The 21,574-nt window shown below is 41.0% G+C and overlaps 1 protein-coding gene across 6 annotated transcripts in view; it reads left to right on the top strand.

The window, feature by feature from the left end:
- Positions 1–6,079: 6,079 nt before the first annotated feature.
- Positions 6,080–21,574, top strand: part of CACNB2 (calcium voltage-gated channel auxiliary subunit beta 2) — a 249,802-nt gene continuing 234,307 nt past the window's right edge. For all 6 annotated transcript variants that reach the window (XM_061352027.1, XM_061352010.1, XM_061352000.1 and 3 more), the window contains exons 1-2: positions 6,080–6,310; positions 17,668–17,760. In XM_061352027.1, the coding sequence (XP_061208011.1) occupies positions 6,218–6,310; positions 17,668–17,760 (186 nt within the window). In that variant the 5' untranslated portion in view covers positions 6,080–6,217. The remainder of the gene's footprint in view (positions 6,311–17,667; positions 17,761–21,574) is intronic.

Below are 21,574 nucleotides of genomic sequence, written 5' to 3'. Positions count from 1 at the left end.
GTGGAAAGGCCAACCTCAAGGAGCTAAGAAGAGCTTGAGTGCTCTCCTTGGATACAGGCTGCGCGGTCTATTAAAAGCTGTCTCTTATGTCAGTAACTCACATGGGCTGAACATATTTGTGGGTGAGAGTGCTATAAAGCCTTTTTTGTGCTCTTGTGATTCAAGTATTTAATAATAAGACAGCAATAATGCTATAAATAGGAACACCATAGTTGGTAAGGACTGGGAATACAAAAGGAGATATGTGGCCTCAGTTATGACAGGAGGGCAAAGAAAAGGGAAAGAAAGTATCAGCTGAAACTAGCAACTTCTGCAGAAGTGCTTAATCAAACATGCACTTTGTATACAACCCATAGACAACAAAACTGCCTTTTGCAAAGTGAAGAGCTTGTAGAACGGGAGCATGCCTTTTTTGGTCACGTTTTGCAAAGGGCTTAAAATATGTGCTTAGTAGGTATTGTGGCTTCTGCACATATTGTAAGCCTTCCTGTGCATTAGGAGCATTTTTGCCAGTATTTGTATCTTGCTTATATCTTCCATCATGTAGAAACGTTGCTCCTTCAATCCTGTCCTCGCCAAATATACTGTAACAGTATCAGTCAGGGTTTTGCTGCATGGCACTTACATCCTAAAGAAGAAAGCACAATAAACACATGCTGGAAGAATGGATCAGTTCATTAAATCCAGCCAGGCGGTGTTGTGCTCTGATACAGACTGATAATAGATTCATAAGTGAGGCTGTCTGGAGTGGTTTTGTCCAGGCCTGTTGTGTGAAAGATAAAGTACAAAAATAAGAGAAATCTCTTTAGTTTGCTTTTGTGACAGCCAGCTTCCAGTTTATCACTGGAGAAGAAGATGAACTATGTCTGTTCCAAGATATTAAATCCAGGTAACCAAGTTTTTTCATGATACTGAATTTCCAGCTGTAATGCATTTTAAGCAGGAGGTGGCACAGCATAATAAATGCCCAGCACTTCTTTTCTGATGATATTCCTAAAGAAATTCACTGTATCAGGCCTTTAAAAATATGTCCACTTAGAAGCACTATAGTAGTTTCATTACAGTCATTGTAAGCTCACCAGCCTATATTTTATGCAGGTTTTTAATGACCTCCCTTGGGCCTAAGTTACTCGCTTTTTGCTGCTTTTGGACAAGTATCAGCATCCTAGGCCTATTTTTTGCACATTCAGGTGATAGTTATAGACTAAATCAATTATGTACTCATAGTACATACGTGCAAAGTTTATAATATGGTGCTGACACCACATTCTTATGTTGGTGTTAAAGGACAATTAAGTATGCAAAGTAATACAGTGTTTCTTGCTCTGTAGAAATACCTAATCTCTCACAAAACAAACAAACCCCCGTTTTTGTTGGCACCCAAATCAGGTTATGTTCTTCGTCAGCTTAAGGTTTTTGGGTTGTTTTAAAACACCCAAGCAATCTAGCTTATCTTTTCTTCTGGTCTTCTAACATTTACATGCTTAGAAAAAGCCAAATAAGCATGCACAACACCTCTCCATTGCAGATAACAGCATAAAAAAGTGCAGCAGAGTGGCTTTTTTTTGCTGAGAAGTGTTTAGGCATAGCAGGTTGTTTTCCCCGTTAGAAAGAACCAGCGATTTGGAATCTTTGCATATTGTTTTTACACATTGACCCTTGTCCTAGAGCAGATGTGGCCAAAAACAGCATGCAGAGGGATGACTGCATGTGTCTGGTCAGCTCAAGGATTTTCACTGCACATTTCAAGGTTAGAGAACTCTGTTCAACTGCTAAACAAGAGGAGGGAAACAGAGTAAGATACTTTCTTACAAGTATTTTTCTAGGCTAATCTTCTAGCCACTCATTACATCAAGATAATGAACATTAATTGCTACCAAAGAACAGCTAGGTGTTTCTTTCAGGAAGACAAAATCTTTCTAGAACATTGGAGGGGATTAGGGGATGGTGTGGGGTTTTTTTTTGTTTGTTTGTTTGGGTTTTTTTTAGAGAAAACTGTACAACACAACTGTTTATATTTAACTATTTTTTAAAAGTCAGTGAGTTCCCTTTTATTTTGTGCCTTAAAAAATTTCCTGAGTCCCTGCTTCCTACAGCCTTTGCATGTGTGTATATATAAACAAGCAAAATCATTACCTTTATCTTTTTATAAAGGAAAGAAGACAAAGTCATCATAAAAGATATAAGACTCTGCAAATAAAAACCAAACTTCATTTGATGCATTCAAGCTCTAATTTATGAGGGACTAGAAATACCCTTTCAACACAGAAACAGAATTTATGGTTTTAGAAACTGTAATGCTTCCAAAACAATCTCTACTACTCTTAAAGAAGAATGGAGTACTTGAGAAACAAAACAAAACAACCTATGTTATTTATATACTCTTTTCAAAGTGAAAAATCCAGAGGGCAATGTGAAGGACCACTGTCACAGGATTTAATAACTTCCATTCCCTTGTTTGTGTGAGAGAGAATAGGCGATCTCTGACGGATGCCTGAAAATTAACCAATTAAATGTACTGAATCACAGCGGACCAAGTGCCTTTCATGCAGAATGGTTTGAAACAGAAGGATAAAGTGGTTCCAAAGCTATAAAGAAGTCAAAGCCAATATCTTTCGATAATACCCCACTTAGCAATCATTAACAGGAAATGCTGTGTTTAGGCTCTTTAGTAAATTTTATCTTTCCTTAATTATTATGATGGTTACAAAAAGTAATTCCATTAATACAGTTTAATTTGCAAATGACAAAGAAATACCTACTTCAGGGCCTGTATTAGAAGTGAAGTATGCATTCTTCCTACCAGATGTGCAAAGAGAATATATCTTTTTGGTTATGGCCACTAAGAGAGCATCTGGAAGCAGTCCAGGTTCTAGGATCTTTATCACTTCAAGATTTTTCAGCATCTCTATTGAACAATTTTAATGAAATTTGAGCATGTAAAAGACATTCTTCTCATTAAAAATTAAGGTTCTGACAACAAATTTGACAAAATTCTGAAAATTATTTTTGAAGAATACTACAACTTTTCAAAATGAAATGTGAAACTTTTTGGACAAGTGAAAGTTCCAAGCTTCTTCAAATCTTGGAGTACTTCCACTAGCAGAGAAAGCCAGTTCCTTCACAATAGATGGGTAGTTCCTGCATGATATTTTCACTATTCATATGAGAAAATCATAGGGGTAAGCTAATCCAGAGAGGAAATTTATTAGCTGTAATGAAAAGTGTGGTAAATCAGTCACAGTTGGGAGAAAGCTTGAAGGTACTTCTCAAAAATGAATTGGCTTTTGTGCTGGTTTTGGTTTGCTGGCTTCTTTTCCTCTATGTGACTATCCTATTACTGTTGGTCATGGTTGTGTTTTCAAGTATATGACATTAGGCCATTCTGAGTTTCTGTAGTGATTTTTCACTGTTTATCATCAGCTTGTAACAGATTTCAGAATCACTAAGTGGTTCTGAAAACATAAGTTTCTCTTTATCACAGTGTGGGGAGTGGCTAGGTGCTATCCAAAGTTGACAAGGAATGTTCCTCTAAAACCTTTGACTACAAGTCCATTGTGTGCTTATATGGTCAGAAGATTAACACTGGTGTGCTTATGTGGTCAGAAGATTTACACTGGTCTCTGTCAGGGCAGTCATACAGTTGTTTTTTTGTTTCCAAGAAATGGATGAGAGAGCATCTCAGGGGTGGACTGTGAGGATGGAGGCACGGACCCAGAGGTAGAATGCAAGCTGGATCCTTTATTGCAAAGATTACACGATATTTATATGCTTCCAAGCAATTAGCCAAGCACATCTGCGTTTGCCTTGTGGTTACATCAGGTGAAAGGTCTATCAGATTTTCTTACCGACATCCTCTTCCCAGTTCTGACATCCTTGTTCCTTGCCAGTTCCAACATCTTCCAAGTACCAGTCAGGGATGGGTCACTCTTAATTGCTTGCTGTGGTTCTTCCTTCCTATGGTCTCTGACAGTTTTGATACATTCCAACCCCCACAGTTCCCCCTTCTTGTTTTTGCAATGCAGTATACACATCTTTCAAAAGCTTGGGATACCATTCACTGCATACATTGTAATAAGAAAGGTACAACACATATGATGGTGAAGAGAGCAAGCAAAAAGATCCTCCCTTAACCAAAGTCAATAGCCACCCAGTTATACCCCAATTAGACAAAAGTGATGATAACCAATCTTTATCATCTTCCCTTAACTTCATTACACTGTCTTTTAATTTACGGATACTGTCATGTATGGATTCTGAATGGTCTGACAAATTCATGCAACACATTCCTTCCAAAATTTCACACCTATGTCCATGTGCTAAGAGAAAATCGATTGCTGCTCTATTCTGTAAAGTTGCATGTCTTATAGAATCAACACCAGTGAGCAACGCAGAGAGAGCAGATGCTGTAGCATTAGCTTGCTTAGCAAGCCAACATCCTAACTTATTCAATGTTGCTAAAGCTTGGGCGCTACCTACTCCAGGAGCTAAAAATGAAGCAGCTATTATTTCACCTGGGTTCCAAATATTTACCTTGTCATCGCAGCTCAGTTGAAAAGCCTGCGTTGACCTTCGAGAACACAATCCTCGTTTATTCATTATCATGGTGTTATTGGGGATGAACATGCCTAGGGTCCCTACTGCACATGGGCTGCCTTTTATATGGGATGGTACCCCTTGCCAAGCCCGATCTTGTGTCAACTGAGGCATGGACTCTGTTTCTGGCTACAAACAAAATCACTTATTGAGTGAGCTTACAGGTTTTTATAGTATTCTGCTTAGCAGTTAGTAGCAGTTAGTTCCTTTGGTACTTTTCCATCACAAAACGATCTTATTGATCACTTACTCTTTCAGCCAATCACATTACTGTCCACTCGCCTTTGCTTGAATAATTATTTCTAAACATAGTTCTTTGCTATCACTACTCGTTACATTGTCACTTCCACTTTCCCTTGACTACACATTCTTTATCTTAAGCATCCTCCTGTTTCCAAATTTACAGTCCTCAGAAATTATCTTGATGCTCTTTCTTCGGTTCCACCTGATGTTCTTTCTCCAGTTCTTTCTCCGTTTCTTCCTGACTTGTCCCGTTCACTTCTCCCAAGGTTTGTGGCTGATGAGAGTCCAGATGTCCGGGCTCTCGTCCAGGTCTACTTGCGCAGCTTCTTGTGCAGCATTCCCCACAGTGGAGGGTGATTTCCCCAGGTCAAGCTTTGAACAGGCCTCCTGTGGGGCACCTGATAGCACGATTGAAACTGTACTGCTATAGGTTATATAGAACTAGACAGTGGGCTTCATCTTGCCTGCTAGTTATGAATTACTCATCCCTTGTTGATGCATACACGGGCATCCCCAAGAAGTACAGGAAGAAAACGTGTCAACACGACAGACCCAGGGAACTTTCTCTTTGGGAAGAGTGGGTTTGGTCACTAAAGCCAAGGGCACAGCAAGATTTGGGCATCGATGCGGGCTGAGCCACGGGATGCGGTGGGGTCGCGATCGGGCAGTACCGCTGGGCTCGGGGGGGGGGCCGGGGGGGGGCCCGCCCTGCCTCTCCCCTCCCTACTTGGCCGGGAGGGGTAAGGCCGGCGCAGGCGGCGCACCGCGCCTCTCCCACCGCTCCTGCTCCAGCTGTGCCCGAGGGTCGGCAGTCAAATAAGCTGCGGAGTGCTCCGAGCGTCGGGAGGCGCTGTTTGCAGATAACTTACGGACAGTGGATGGGAGCGAGCCCCCGCTTCCCTCGGCCACGGCCGCGCCGGGGCTGACCCACGCTCCTGCGGCCCTGCCCAGCGGCAGCACTCAGCAGGGCCGGGCCCCCATCCCCAACTTTCTCGCACTCCCGGCGCATCCCTCCCCGCCCCGCGGCGCCCGCCGTGCAGGCACCGAGGCACCGCCCCGCGCCCGCCGCCCGGTAGCTGCCGGGAGGGCGATGCTCGTTGTCACTTTCCCTCTCCCCCTTCGCACCGCCCCCTGCCCTCCCCCCGCGCCCGGCGGCGGCCGTGCCCCGTCCCCCGGCGCCGCGGCGCGCAGCGCGCTCCTCAACGACAACAGCCAGGGCCGCGCCGCAGCCCGCGTCCGCCTGCCCACCGCCGCCTCTCCCGGCATGGCCGGGCGCTGAGCGGCGCCCCGCCGCCCCGGCTCGGCTCGGCTCGGCTCTGCTCGGCACGCCTCTGCCCCGCCGAGGGGCTCGGCGCCTAGCCGCCCGTTCTGCTCGCCAATGGTCCAGAGCGACATGTCCAAATCACCTCCCAGTCCGGCGCAGGAGGTGCAGATGGAGCTGCTGGATAACCCCTTGCCCGCGGCAGCGCAGGTACCGCGGGAGCGGAGGGCTCGGCGGGCTGCGGCGGGGACCTGGCGGGGGACGGCGTGGCCGGGCCGGGCGCGGAGAGCTTCGTACTGAGGCAGCTGGCGGGAGGGGAGCGGCGGGGCTGCCGGAGCTCACTGTCCTTCAACTCCCCGCCGTTAGAAAAGTTTGACGGCTCTCCTGAGGCGCCCGACCCCCGGTTCCCTGTCCGCACCCCCAAATGCTGACTAGTTAGCCCACACAGTGGGATGCTGTATGCCATAGAAGCTTCGCAAGTCAAGAATCCCCTTACAGTTATCTGGAGGATGACTATATCAGAATAGGTTGCTATTAAGGTGCTCTTCCGTATTACTCACAGGTTACGGCTAGTCTTCCCTGCTCCAGTAACCTGTTGTATCTGTACCTGATGCTAACCACGCACTGCTGAAACCTTCCTCGTCTGTCACCCAGGCTGGTCACAGCCTGTGCCGATGGAGGAAGGTTGTTCACACCGGTTGCTTTAGGGAGGCTGAAGGTGTTGAGCACGCTGCAGATTTAAGCTGCTCGATTCTCGTGCAGAAGGTGGTTGTACAGTCAACCCTGAAATTTTAACAACTGAGTCCGTGTGCGCTGCTCTCAGGCGGATGGATGGATGGAGAGAGGGAGGCAGGGTAGGGATGTTTGTGCACTTGGTAAAGACTTTATATTTTGAAAGGTGGTTCGTGTGTAATATATGAATGTTGCATAATATCTTCGAGTTTACAATAGTTGGCTACAAATACTTACGGTGCTATTTTTAAACCGAGTCAAAGGGTGGTAAAATCCGATTGCGTGCTTTTTAAATTACAAACATGCTTGTTCGTGTGAGGACAGAGTTTTTTTTCCTTTTGGGGTGGCAGTTTTTGTTGCTGTTCCCAAAACTGTCTCTCATGCTTGGTTTTCTTTGGAAAGGTGGTCCGGTTTCATCACAGAAGTGCTCATTTGCCAGAGGAAAATGCTGTCAGTCTGTCAAAAGGTTCACTAATTGATCTTTATTTGCTGGGGACCAGTGACAGCAGAGCAAAATCCAGGCACTGAAACAGAGACTAGGTTAAGCTAAAAAAGTGTCTTTTTGGATGTGAATTTGACTGCAGCCTCCAAGTGCAGAACAGACATTTCAGTAGGGCCATATGCTTTGACAGCTTCTCCAGAAGCAGTGACAAGGGAACTAATTTCTGACCTGCAAATCATACCCCTTTTTGTGTCTTTTCAGCCCTAAGCACAGAATCGCAACTGTCTAGTCATATGGTGCCTCTCTGCTGTGGACAAATGTCAAATACTGATCATGAAATTGATTTTCACCCTTCTTTTAACTAGGCATAAATAACCTCTGCTTAGAGAGAAAGGATAGCTTGCTATTTATGTTTCAGGTAAGGTACTTGTATTCTGTTTAATAGAATTTGTTTCTGGACACTTGCAACCAAAAAAGATCCAGTTTTTAAGATAGTAATAATGCGGCTTTTTAGTTCAGGGCATATTTTTCAGTTTTTGGAACCAAAGCCATTAGTCAAAGTAAGGATCATATCTTATATACATATTCTAGTCATACGTAAACCTTTGGTGTAGGGGAGATAAGGTTATGGAAGCAAAAGAGCCCTGTGTCTGAATCGTAATGTTAGTTATTTCCTTAGCGTGCACTGCACTGAGAGACAATTATTCTGATTTGAATTTTTGCTCCATTAACGTGATTTCCAAAAAATCAATATTGTAAGGGCTTTGGAACATACAGTGAGAAGGAAAGGCTTAATGAGAACATGTGAATCATCAAGTAGATTGCCTACAGGTACTTCAGTTATGCCCATCACTATCTTTTTCACTAAAGTACTTGAGTATCAGTCCTAGAAACGTTTCGTGCCAAGTAATACATCAGGGAAAAAGACATGCAAGCTTACGTAGTGATGTCACTCCTAGAAGTATGCTCTGTGAAGTGCTACTTCTGGGAATTATGATTTAGCAAAATATAATTGAAGAGCATTTGTAGAGTTGTAACAAGCCTCAGAATTTCTCTTATCCAAGAATTTTTTGCAAAGCTGAGGGTTTCTTTTAACCTGGCTGTACATCATGATCCATTATCTTGGATTGTGCCTGGCCATCCATTTTGGCCAAATTTGTCACCACTTGGCAGAGGGGTGAATATAATTAACACTCTGGAAGCAATGATTCTTGAAAGGTAGTTAAATATGTGAAATATTCCTAGATGGCCTCTATGTAAAATCTGTTTCTTTACTTTCATGATGCGTTTTGCTAACAAGATCTGCAAACAAAATAAAATAGGCATTGATTGTGACAGTTCTCCTGTACTCTTCTGGGAAGTTTTTTGCAATGGGGAAAAAGTATTGGTGTGTTACTCTTTATCACCTATAATTCTGTGGCTTTTAGGTCCATATTACTGTAAAAACATAGTTTTAGGTACTCACTGTGATCCTAGTCCAGATGAGGTTGTGATATTGTTTCAGATGTCCAGTTTTATCCAGATCAAAGCACATGCTAACATTTACACTGTGGAGTTATTCACAGTGGTCAGGTATATGTCAGTGCAAAATGGTAGTTCTGGGTGTGGCTTTTTGTAATAAAATCAGCATTCTCAGTCTGAAATCATAAAACAAGCAAACTGTTCAAATGTATCAGTGTTTGTTGGTCAGTATCTGTTTTTTAAAAGACCAACTCCAGTCCTCTTTTTAATTTTTTATTCCAAGAACCCTTTAATTCTAGGAAGTTGAATCAGTGGAAGGTTCAATTTAATAATTTTAGTTAATCCAGATGCTGTGCTGATTTGTTTATAATAAAACATAGCATATTAATGCCTTTCATGGTGACTCTTGGCTTCGCTTCTCTTTTTCCTTCCTCCTGTGTAATTTTTTTTTCTGATCCTACTTCAAAGTCCCCCAGTCCCCAGAAATCATTAGATTCAATTCCTATTGCTATTTTCTTATCGTAAAGCTTCCTGTGTTGTGTCATAGGAACAGTCACAGCACATCAGATCAGTAAATTACAGAAGATGTTTCAATGAAGATATAATGAAACCTTGTATCAGGCAACTGCAGAGTATCTTGTGGAGGGAGGAAGAATCTTACTTATCCTGGATGAATACTTCCCTATTCCCCATTACTATTTTCCTCCTGTTCTTTCTCTTGCCTTATGCATCATCTGTCAATGCAGGTCCTAACAGCCTGACACATTTTAAATGAAAATAATTATCCTCTTGATGGTTTTCTTTAGGTCTTTCACTTGCATTTAGTTTTCCTCTGTAAGTGCTTCCCCCTACCAAGTCTAAAGGCTTCATCATTCCAGGAGCACTTGGCTCCAGCTGGTTGGGTTGCACAGGTGAAGGTGAACTGCAGGTGTGGGGTTAGGGATGGGCTTGTTCAGTTCTCCTTCTGTATTGGCTGTGATCCATGTTAACGTGACTTTTATAGTAATGTGCAAGTGATGCCTCCAGAATATCGGCTTAGTTATTTGGCCCTAGCACTGACTGTTGTCCTTCCTGGATTTCCAGCTATCTTTTCAATTGCATAGCACCATCCCTTCACTCCCCTGACTTGGGGTAATACAGAATGAAAGGAATAGCCAGAGATTTATTCTCAGGAGATTAATCACGCTGCCCTCTGCTGCTCTCTTTCAGCTGAGTTGATTTATCACATTCATACCGTGTTTACCTATTCTTCAAATAAACATTTTGCAGCAGTGTATTTCCCAGCACTGACTTGCAAGAATACTTTGCAACCTGTAAACAAACAAAATTTATAGCCCTTTGCTTACTTAAATAATAGCAATAGCCATTCATTATAGAGGCATGGGAGGTTTTACTCTCTTCTGGCAGCATCCTAGAAGCCAGATCAGTGTGGCAGCAGCTCAGTGGAGTATAAACAAACCAAGAAGAGATGAAATCCAGTGCCATTCATTGAACTTTCTGATGTTCCTCAGCAAGAGGTAGTCTTTTCTCTCCTGATGGTGGTAACCTTCTTTCAGTGTTGCTCCTCTTACTGACAAAAATAAGTGTTAATAGCCCTTCACTGAAGAAAGCCCCTCAGGTTTCAGCTGTTACCTTTCTGATGATTCTCTTTGGCTCTTGGGGTTTACTTTGCATTGTCCTGAACTCTGTCAGTAGTAAGTAATCTTGCATCTCTTCCAGAGACTTTTATTTACCACTTGGGTATTACACATCTCCAGCATATATGGAATGCAGTAACTGTTTTGTACATTTTCCTAGAGCGTAGAATCTATCTGAGACAATTTGGCAGTTTCAGTCCTAACTTACATATCTGGTAACCATCTTCTAGAGGTGATCTCTGGTTTTGTCTTGCTTTGGTTTCTAGGTTTATGATTTCAAACCATTATGGATGAAAAGTTCCTGTACTCTTCCAAGACTGACTTCTCTGGAAACTTTTTTCTTCTTCTTTTACTCACTCAGTCATTTCCTGTACCAGTACTGAAGAGTTTCAGAATAACACAAAGCAACCAAAATTACCCTCCCTGCCCTCCAAGGGCTTGCCTTATTCTGTCAGCAGGGCAGCAGACCCTTAGCAGAGGGAAGCTTTCCTGTGGCTGGCTGTTGCTCCCTGAAAATACCTTTCTGTCACAGAGTCAGATCTCTTTTTCTGTTTGATTGTGTAAGAGAAATGCAGAAATATATGGAGAGCAGGTGGGGAGGAGCAGGCACGTGGCCTGCAACCATAGCTGCCAATCTTAAAAGGCTGCAGGAGGCACAGCAGGGTTTGGGCATGAGCTTCCACACCTTCTGCTGTTGCGTGCTCCTGTTTTGCTGAGTTGGGAGCAGACATCTTCATCACCGGCATTATGGGGCGATGTGCAGCAGATTTTCACTGAGGTGGGTTTCCAAGCCACAGGGCAGGAGGAGAGCAGGCCAAGTCCCATACTCCTTGTCTAGCGGGTGGAAACTGCCAGGTAACCTGGTCTGAGGCCAGGCTGAGAGCACTGGGATGTGGCTTAGAAGTGTAGGAACTGGTGAGAATTGGGCTATTTCTAGCTGCAGTATTGGCAAGCCTTTATCACAGGCTGGCAGAAAAGAGCATCAAAGATTTAACCCTGTTACAGATTTCTCAGCACAAATGTATTTTCTTTTATATGGGGAAAAAAGGAGCATCTGTCAAATACTTATTTTTGGACTCTGTATGAAAGTTTGTATAAATAAATAATTTGTGGAGGGTTTTTGTTATTGTTTGTTTGCATGGATTTTGTTTTGGTGTAGGCGGAGGATTTTATGCAAGGACCGGGGAATGGTCTTTGCAGACTCATCACTGTAGCTTGTGTGAACTTGATGACTGTATATGGAGCTCCTCAGGTTGATAGGATTCCTGAAGGGAAGCCTTGTCTTTTCTGAATGGTGTCCTAATAGCACCTATTTGTTTCAAGAAATTCAGATTTTGAGACATAACCTTGAGACTCTTTGCTAGTCTGTGCTCCTCAGGCAACTTCAGGTATGTCACAACGGTGAGTGCCTGTCACAGAAGTGCATTGATGTGGACCATGTAGGGTGTTCTGAAACCCAGCCCCAAGACAAAGGCAAGCCAGGCTATATTGCTATGTCCAACATTGCCCTTTTTCCCCCATTTCCATCGTGGAGTGGATCTATGGGAGTGTTGAGGAGCTCCTCTATGTGTATCTTCCATCCCTTTTCCGTATTGCCAGATGATTAACCTCCCCTGCTTTATGAGATTAGCGTGATTTGTGGTGTAAAGATCAGGAATATGCATGTCTCCTTCTGTAGCTGACCTTTTAAATCCAACGATGCCCCATTTGTGGTGGTGGAGTGTGGATGTGGGGGTTTACAGTTATGCAGCTGAAGCTGGAGGCTACACCACCATGCTGGAGGGTATTGTTTCTGAGAGGTGGCAAGCCTGGCCATTGACCAGAGAAACCTCAGGAGGTCTGACCTAAAGGAACATTCTGTTGCCTTGTTGTAAGACATTCATTAAAGTGGCAGTGATTTATTCTTCTAAGAGGTGGATGTGCATGTTCTGCACTGTCCCAGCATGCTGTCAGGGGCATGAGAATTTTTAAATACCTTTCAGAGCTTTTGTATGGGAAGGAAGAATGCCTAGTGCACTCTTTCATTTCTGACTTTTCCAGTTATTCCCTAATCCTTCAGGGGGTCTGTCTTTAGGTACTCTTTTGATCCTTGTAATCGGTCATTTGCTCATCTGAGATCATGTAAGCTCTGAATTTTTATTTTCTGGTTTTGTGCTCCCCAGTTCCTTTCTTGCATCTATGTTTCAAGACCTGACTCTGCTGTCTAAATCTTCTGCCCCTTTCCTTCCTTCTTTGAATGACATCAGCAGGCTAGTTTTTAAGGGTTTATCTTTGCCACCTACCATCAGTCTCAATGACTGGTGCTATTTTTATCTATTATAATCAGTAAAGGTTAAGGCTTACCCTATGTGTAGTCCTCACCTCTGCTTTGATATAAAATATCATTGGAGTGCTTACTGGTGAAGGGCATTTTAAGACTCTTGCTGACAATAAGTTCTCTGGTTGTATATAGTTGGTCATTTTAAATGTTTTGTATTTCCTCTTCCAGATGACAGTATTTTGCCTACAGGGATAAACCATGCCTTCTGCTTGTTGTGTGTGTTAGAAGATTAAATGTTACGGATGTATGCTTTTCATGTGTTGAGGCAGAACCTCATTAAAATTAAAGGGTTTCATTAGGCGACATTGATCTCATCCATTTGCAGTAATGAGTAATTGTATATGAAACTGCTAATTATCAGGAAACTGCTATGCATGCCTCTAATGCTTCATATGATTCCCATATTTCATTTGATTATGTGGGTTGAATAAAGGTTACACAATGTACTTTCACGTCAGAGTTGGAAAGCAGACTTTGTTGATGAAATGTTTGGGTTTTTTTACAAGATTACTTGGGTAAGTTTTTTGTTTTGTTTGGTTTTTAAAGTTTCACATTGTTTGACAGGTTTTGAAGAAGCTGTAGAACATAAATGCATGTGTGTGTTTCTTGTCTTTGGCAACTCAGCCAATTTAAAAAGAACTTTGCGCGTCTGACTAATAAACCAAACTACAGTTTTGGTCTCATAAACACATGTGTACATAACTTTATTTGTCTAAGTTGTTCTGCTGAAATCCAATGAGAATGTTCCTCTCAGCGAACTTTTATATAAACAAGGTAGTTTAAAGGACTGGAGTCGGTTTAGCTGGCGAAAATGATGGTATTGAGTTTGTTACCACGGTATACTGGATGCAGAGACACTTGGTCCCCTATGGTTGTTCTGTTAGCTTAACCTCATAGGTTAAGAACAACTGCCCAGTGTTGTTGCTTTTACTGGTCAATGTCCATAGATTGTGATTCAGTCCTTTATTTTTAGCTACCTAATTGCAGCCAACTGCTGTGCAGAACACAGATAAGGCAGCTAATTTTAATATGAAAATCACGGTAACATATTGTGTTCATTGTTTAAAAAAAAAAACCTCTTTTTTTTTTTTCTTTTTTTTTCTCTTCCCAGAATTGAAAGTAACTGGTAGATTATTTTCTTCTTGTGCAAAGTTCTTGTTCTCGCTTTAAGATCTTATGGGAAGAATGCACTCAAAGAAGCAAAACATAATGAATACGACAGGATGAGTATTCATGTTTCTCCACATGACAGGGATAGTTAATCATTTTTAAAATATGTAAAAATCTGTTTTGTGTATGTAAGAGTTATCTCATTTTTAGAGGAAAGGTTTGGGCATTTCTGACTGTGGGAATAAGCTTGAAAGGTCTGGAAGATAAATGTAATCCCAGATTAGCATCCTTTAAAATAAAGAGAAGGGTCATCAAATCCCACTTTCCCCATGTAATGAAATTGTCCCCCTTTCCTCTGATTCCACAGAATAAGTCTGTGCACAGAAGCAGGTGTAAAACTGACTTTACCTACATTGTGTAGCCTTGGCATCCCACTCTGTCAGCTGGTTTTTTTTGTGTTTAAAGTTAGTATTTAGCTTGTACTGATGAACAGTTTCCACTCATATAAAACTGTAACAGACCCGTGCACGCTGCTGTGCTTGAACAAAAACTGCCCAAACTGAAAAATCAAGGTGAGTTTCAGTCTTAGCTTCATTTGCTGTGTGATGTTGCCCAAAATAAATGCTCTTAGTTGTTTAGTTGTGCATTTTATTTGTGCTTGTATTGTGTTTTTGTTCTGCTCGTTTGTTTTTATCCTCATTGCTCTAGACACAAGTCCCTCTTTTGCCTTTGTGTTAGTTTTTTTGTGTTATAAAACGGAACACTGATTTTATAAATTAAATATTGTAGAAACTGGAAACAAATACAAAAACAGTCCCTGTGAAAGAATATGTGCACGTTTTTTTCCTGTATCTCTTTGGGGGTTACACAATACTGTACTGTACATTATTTATGAAATTGCCTAGATAGTGTGAACTTTATATAGATGCTTTATATTCTTGAGATGACATGCGAATGTTATGATTTCTTTATTTTTGTAAGTATATATCCATATTCTTCCACAAAAATTGGTGAAAAGAGGGCCAGAACATTGGTCATGAGTAACTACAATCAGTTATCTCAGTAACAACTATTTCTAGGAGGTAAACTTTTGATTTAAGGATGTTGGTTTATTTCAAACTACTTATGTAAAAGATACTTTTTATGTATTTAGGTATTAGGTGGAATATTATATTGGGTGGAAAAAGATGGTTCTGATAGAACTGACTATTCTAACAGTAACTGGAAAATGTGTTGTGTAATTTGTTGGTAACATTGGTTCTGATCTACATTTCTTTCTTATAGATCTATGAAGGCCTTTCTATTATCAAAAAGTTCTATTATCAAAGATCCCTTTTAGAAATGAAACCATGTAGAGCTATTCCTCTTTCAGTTTTAAGCTTACGGTTTTTACCTACTGGATTACAGCTTTAGACTCATCAGAAAGTCCTGTTTTCATAATGTGTACCATGCTGACTTTTATATATATATTTTCATATGGTTTTGCCTTAAACCAACATGTAGTGTTGATTCATGTGCCCTTCAGAAAGTTTTTACATGGCTTATTCACAGTTTTGTAAAAACAGTATAATTGGCAAAATATCTTTCCCGCAAATCTGTATTTTGTGTGAAAACCATTGCTTTTCTCCTAAGTCCTTGTTAGTTTAGTGACATAACAGATGCTAAATTATTTTTGCTCAGAATCAGTGTCAAGCTGACAGATCTATTGTTACTTGAGTCCTTCTTTCTAAAACACTGGTATAATATTAGATTTCAACCAGCTCTCTGAACTTGCCCTGAATCAACATTTAATGGTCCAGATACAGGCTGAGATTATTCCTTTGCATCTCGTGGTATCAAGTTACTTGGATTTGTCAATTTGGCAAATGACCAGAAGTTAGTAGTAGCTATCTGTTGTCCTCCCCAGTTACTCCTAGATTGCAAAGTATTTCATCATATTTATCATACGTGTTACTGCAGAGAGCTACAGCTCTGATTTTGAGGTCATGATCTTAAAAATCTGCCAATATGAGATTTTAAGTGTGCCCCCAAACCTGTGCTGGAGCCTGCTTTCTGTACCGCGAGAACCAATGAGGCTTGGGCCCAAAGCTCAGTGTGGTGCTCTGAAGGTTGCCCAGGTCTGGGGAAGGACACACTTTATGCACCCAGGCACAGTTTTATCCCAGGATTTGCAGTATGAAGGCTGGGTTGTCAGGAGTGCTGCACAGCCATGTTTTCCAATAACCTTATTATAATATTCTCATCATGCCAAAACCGAAGACCAAGAGTGGCTTATGGCCAAGGTCAACAGTAGGATGCATATGCATGGCCTTGGAATTCTAATTAAAAATAATGGATAAAAAACATGATTTATTAACGTGTTATTTTGAGATATCAGCACACTAGTACCTTATTATCAAGAGGGGTTTTTGTTGTATATTTTAAGGATAACAATGTTTTTTTTCTGTAAAGAAATTCTTGGGAGAAGGATTGTGAGATGGTATGAGGGAGGATAGGAAATTACTCTCTGAAACGTCAGCATATAGGTGATGGAATCTGGTGTTTGGTTTTGTGCTGCTTGTTCCGGTTTTGTTGGGGGTTTTGTGTTTGTTTGTTTCCCCCCCCGAGTTATCGGGGAACTCAAAAGTTCAGTGCTGAATGCAAGGTGAGAGCTAAGACTGGGAACAGGCCAAGGCAGACCTTGAGAGTGAAGTCAAAGACCCTGTTTATTGAAGGGAGCTGTGGAAGGTATTTAATGACAGGAGAAATGATCCAGAGAGATGGATTAGTAAAATGACCTTTACAGAAGCGTGATGGGTGACAAAAAAAAAAATCTGTCTATCAACTTCAAGGAACATAATGTTTGAAGTAGTCAAGACATGATTTTGATGTAAGTTTATTTAACTTACAATTGAATGAATTTAAGCAGTGTGACTGGGTAGGAAGGGCTGTCTCTTAATGTAGTTGTAAAGAATAAATCTGTGAGATTTTGCTATACCTGGGAGGGGAGCTTTGGGAAGGGTCTGAGCTGGTGTCATGGCATGGATTACAGTCGCTACAAAAGCAGGTGGATGCAAACAGCGTAGCTTTAAACTCTTTTGTATTTTTTGATATCTGTTTTATGATATTTATTGATGGGCAATGTTCACTGCACAGAACAAACAGCTTGTCTTAGGGGGTTGGGCTATTTGCTGTGTTCCTATAGTATTGTTTAATTTTGCTTCAGACAACCATTGCTTTCTTCTGCTATCTTTTTGATTTTTTAAAGATAAAAACGATGGTTTGCTTTTTAGTTGCATATTATTCTTTTCCAGTTACATGTTTAGTCCTTTTTTATTGTTGTACTTATTTTATTTACCTAAAATTTTCTTAAAAAATAAATTAGAAATTCTTCCTTAATTGTAAGATTATATCCAAATCAACAAGTTGTTGGTCACTTCTTGCTGTTTAATGTTCCCTCAGCTGACTTGGCTCATAGTTGTACTGGAGACTGCTCCAGTGTCTTCTTTCCTAGCTTGCTTATTTAAACTAGCTGCAAAACAAACCGGACTTGTTAATGATTGTGACTTGGGTGAAGAATACTACAATTGCACAAGTCTGTAAACGCTTCTCTAAACCTGAATATGGGGGAAAAAACCCCAACAAAGTATTTGGGGCTTAGTTGGCCAAACCTAGTTGTGTCGGTGAGCAATTCTGCACATTGTCTGTTAGGTACTTACTGAATAGGTGCTTATCAATTGATACAAAGCCAGTCATCCGAATCTGTGCTAGCCTAGGAGACATTGGTGATGCTTTTACTGAAAGCTTTCTGTGCAACACAGACTTAACACTGTTCCTCTAATCTTTTTTCTTTTATTGTTTTGTTTTGTTTTTTTCCCTCTGACAGTCTTACGGTAAAGGCGCAAGAAGAAAAAATCGATTCAAAGGATCTGATGGGAGTACATCCTCTGACACTACCTCTAACAGTTTCGTGCGCCAGGTATGTGTTTTTCAGCTTTTAAGAGACTGGATGACTTGCTGATGTTAATGTTCAAGTAATTTTATTTTATTACTTTTTTTTCCTGGTAAATTGTCAAATCAAAGAGTGATACTGCAGCCTGAGAAACAGCAGAAGTCTTTGCTGGCACAATGAAAAATACTTGGTTGCTATTGTTTTGATCTTGGCAGAAAAATGCTTTCTCATTTCTTATTCATTTCCATGTATAGTAGTCTTCATTATTTTTGCTACTGTAATGCTGTCAGGTGATTAAAGCTGGAGGAGGAGGCAGAATATGATATGAGTGCCTAAAGTGGCAACATTTGGGAGAAAGCAGCAAAACCCTACCAGCCCTCAGGATTTTCCTCCTTAAAATAGTGCTGTGCGAGGCACAGTTAACTTACATGCTTTCATCCCACATCCCAGTCTTATTTTAAGGCATGGGTTGGAGGGGAAATCCCTGGCAGCATTTGTCCCCATAGCACTAGTGCTGGAAGGCCTGTAGAGCTCCCATGACCTGTGCCCATTTGCCTTTGCCTTGAAGGGAGAGACCCAGGTGGAGTCTCATGGAGATCCTAACCCATGTAGGTGCTTAGAGAACAGCTCAATCTGGCCAACAGAGGTGAAAAGAAATGAAAGGAAGGCTATCCAGAGTCCAGCATGGTCTTTGTCTCCAAAACGGTGCCACTGAAAGGGGACTTTTGTGTGTTTAGTTGACAACACCTTGGAGAACATGAAGGATATGCAGAGCATCACGGTAATTTCACCTGTGTAGTCTGAATTACAGTTCTTTGTGCCCTGCTGGTTTAAGCTGTGGTTTGCAAGTGCAGGTTTTGCTGTCGTGTTTTGGAGGGCTTCTAGAATTTGTGAGGTTTCATTGCAGTTTTTGGGTTTGCTATAAGCAGGCACCAGATCTCCTTCTCTATCATCTCATCTTTCATGTTCCTCCATTTAGAAACACTGAATGGCTCCACTGCTGTTCCACTGGTTGTATCAGTACACATCATCTGTTTGAAAAACTCTTCTACTTTGTCCTACTGTGATCATGTTAGCAGGTTTTGTGATAGTGGATTTGATAAAGTCAGGCCCTTTTACATTTCAGTGTCTGTTGGACATAGGTGTAAAGTACTAAGTGATAATGGGAGTCTTTCAGTGGCAGTAAACAATATGAAGGTGGAAACCCTGGATCAGTAAATTACTTATTTATGATGTTTTGTCCTGTTTAAAAATACTCTGAAAAAAAGCAGTTTAAGTAGTGTATGGGGGCAGCAACAGCATCTTCCAGTTCCAAGAAATCTTTGTGGGGAAATCTGTGTTGCTGTTTTCCTTAGCTCCTTATGGATGCTGAATTCAGCCTGGAACATTTTTAGTGGAGTATGAGTGGTTTTTTTTTTTTTTTACACTGGCTGCACATGGTTCACTGCCTTTCTTGTTTACCTAAATGAAGTCTGAAGCTGACCTCAAGTCTCTTCTTGCTGTCATGGGTGGGGGGGAGCAGGGCAAAGAGAGAGCATAGCACAAGGAGGTGGTTCATCAAACTACACATAGATGCTGAGGTGGACCTCTGTAGTCAGCGGAGATCTGATTGTCTCCATAGACTGTGGGGTGTGATTTATCATATCTTCGAAACAGGCGTATAAACAAGGGTTGTTGATCTATAGTATGAAAGTGTCTGTATCTTTGCTGTATCTTTCCCAGGGCTGTAAAGAGAGCATAGAGTGTGACTACCTCAATGTAGATTTTTACAGAAGAGATTTATGTATTTCCCTGAAATAAATCCAAGTTTAGTAGTTACTTAGGTGATATAATATAAATGATGGAAATAGGCTTCTGCAAAAACCCTAGCGATTTAATAGATTACTGAAGCAAGACTCAATTTTGCAATGGTATTGTCACTGAAGGTAATGAGGAGATGTTACGTGGCATGGTCCAAAACAAATTAAAAAAAGAAGGAAATCATCACAAAACATTGCAGGCAGAGTCTGTATGTCGATGTAGCAGCAGATGTATGAGAGAAGTGTCTCTTCACATTTGCTGAGATAAATTCGCAATTTCAGAGGTTGGGCTGCATTTCGACAGGCTTTCCTGCTCTCATTCTCCTCCTGGAACAGCTTGATTTTCTCCTTCACTAAGGAAGAATTGCCACCAGTAGGACCAGGGTGCCTGGTTCCCCACGTATTAAACATAATGGGTGCAGTTGCTTTCTACTCGTGTAGCAGCTGTGCTCTTCCCAGAAGCTACCTCGTTGCTGCTTATTGCTTGTCTCTGTCTTCTTGGAGGATATTTTACACAGTACAAATGACATAATTGTTTTTCCCTAACCGTTTATTTGCAGGAGAAAAAGTGACTCCAAGAATTTGGTGTTTCTCCTGAGATGGGTGAAAGTTGCAGAAAAGCTTAGTGGACAAATGCATTCAAACCCAGTAGAATTATTGACATACCTTTTTATTTTCTGTTATTTTAGTTTAGTGGTACCTTAAAATCAGAATTTAGTTTTTGTTTTAAAAGGCATCTGTGTGGTTTTTTGGCTGTGGCTTTGATTTAGACATGGAATACATAAAATCTGTTGGTTTCGGTGATGCTTATGATACCTATAGCTGCCTTTTTTTTTTTCTCCAACTTCCTTTCGTTCCCCCCCGCACTTCCCATCTCCTTTTGCATTTACTTCTTAACTCGTCTAGCAACTTTTATGTACATCTCTACAAGTGCTCGCTTCTGCACTCAAGGAATTCTGGGATTCTCCTGACCGTTTATTGCTAAGGTCTGTGTATGTTCCTCATAAAGAAGAAAGAATGTTTGGAAGGTACTTTTGCGCCATATTAAGCTGGACTGTCCTTAAACTGGGAGGGCTGTGAGAGGTGTGTGGGTTCTTCTTGTAAGCATTGGTGGAAAGTGGACATTTCCTAACAGAGAAGTATAGCAGTGCTGGGTAAAGAAGGCAAGTATGTCTAGTCCTAAAGAAATGTTATGCATGTGGAGGGCAGTGGAGGTATTGTGCAAGAGCCGGGATGTAGGTTTCAGTCTTTTGAATCCACAGAACTGCTGGCCATTTATGTTAAAGTTGCTGTAAGAGGGAGGGAGTCAGTATCTATTACTTACATTGACAAAGCTTTATTGTGTCTGTATTTTACTATTTCCTTAAGGACTTACGCACCTCTGGCTCCAATATGTACCTGGCAAGTTTCCTGCAATGCATACCAAATGCTCCAGTAGTAAAAATAATGCCAATCTAGTTTTATTTGAATAAGAGAGAACAAAGTAACATTTGATTTAAAATTGCTTGAAAATTCCTGCTATTGTATAACGAGAACGAAATGCTCTCTGCACAGCCCTGTGCGAAATGATCTTTCCCATTTAAATCTGTTTTTCAGAGCACTGGAATAGAGAAAGCAATCTATGTAGAAGCACTAAACCAAAGCAAAAGCATTTATGTATATATAAATATATATATGTGTATAAAGTACAAATTTGAAAAACATTCTTTTCCATCTGGTTAAACCTTGTCTGTACTGTGAATTTTGTCTACTGATACAGGTATTTATTTCTGTTTTTCACTTGTGACACTGTAAAACCTATGATTTCAGGAGAATGTTTTGGATTATGTTCCATTTGTTTGTTGAAAAAAAAAAAAGAAAAAGTTTAGTTTTGTCTCCAGAATATTATTGATGATATTGGAGCTGAAAAAAAATAACAACCTGGCCTTCCTTTCACTTGCCAGTAGCTATTGCTTGACTTTTCAGTATCAGAAGAGAGAAGAATTTTTTTCCCCTCTGTTGTGTTTTGAGGTTGCACTGGCAATTAAGCAGTGTATTTGGAA

Source organism: Neopsephotus bourkii, unplaced genomic scaffold, assembly GCF_033783945.1.
Source record: "Neopsephotus bourkii isolate Nb327-2 ecotype Australia unplaced genomic scaffold, CSIRO-AGI_Nbou_v1 NB_53, whole genome shotgun sequence".
In the NCBI taxonomy this organism is placed as follows: Eukaryota; Metazoa; Chordata; class Aves; order Psittaciformes; family Psittacidae; genus Neopsephotus; species Neopsephotus bourkii.
This window is presented reverse-complemented; position numbering and strand designations above follow the sequence as displayed.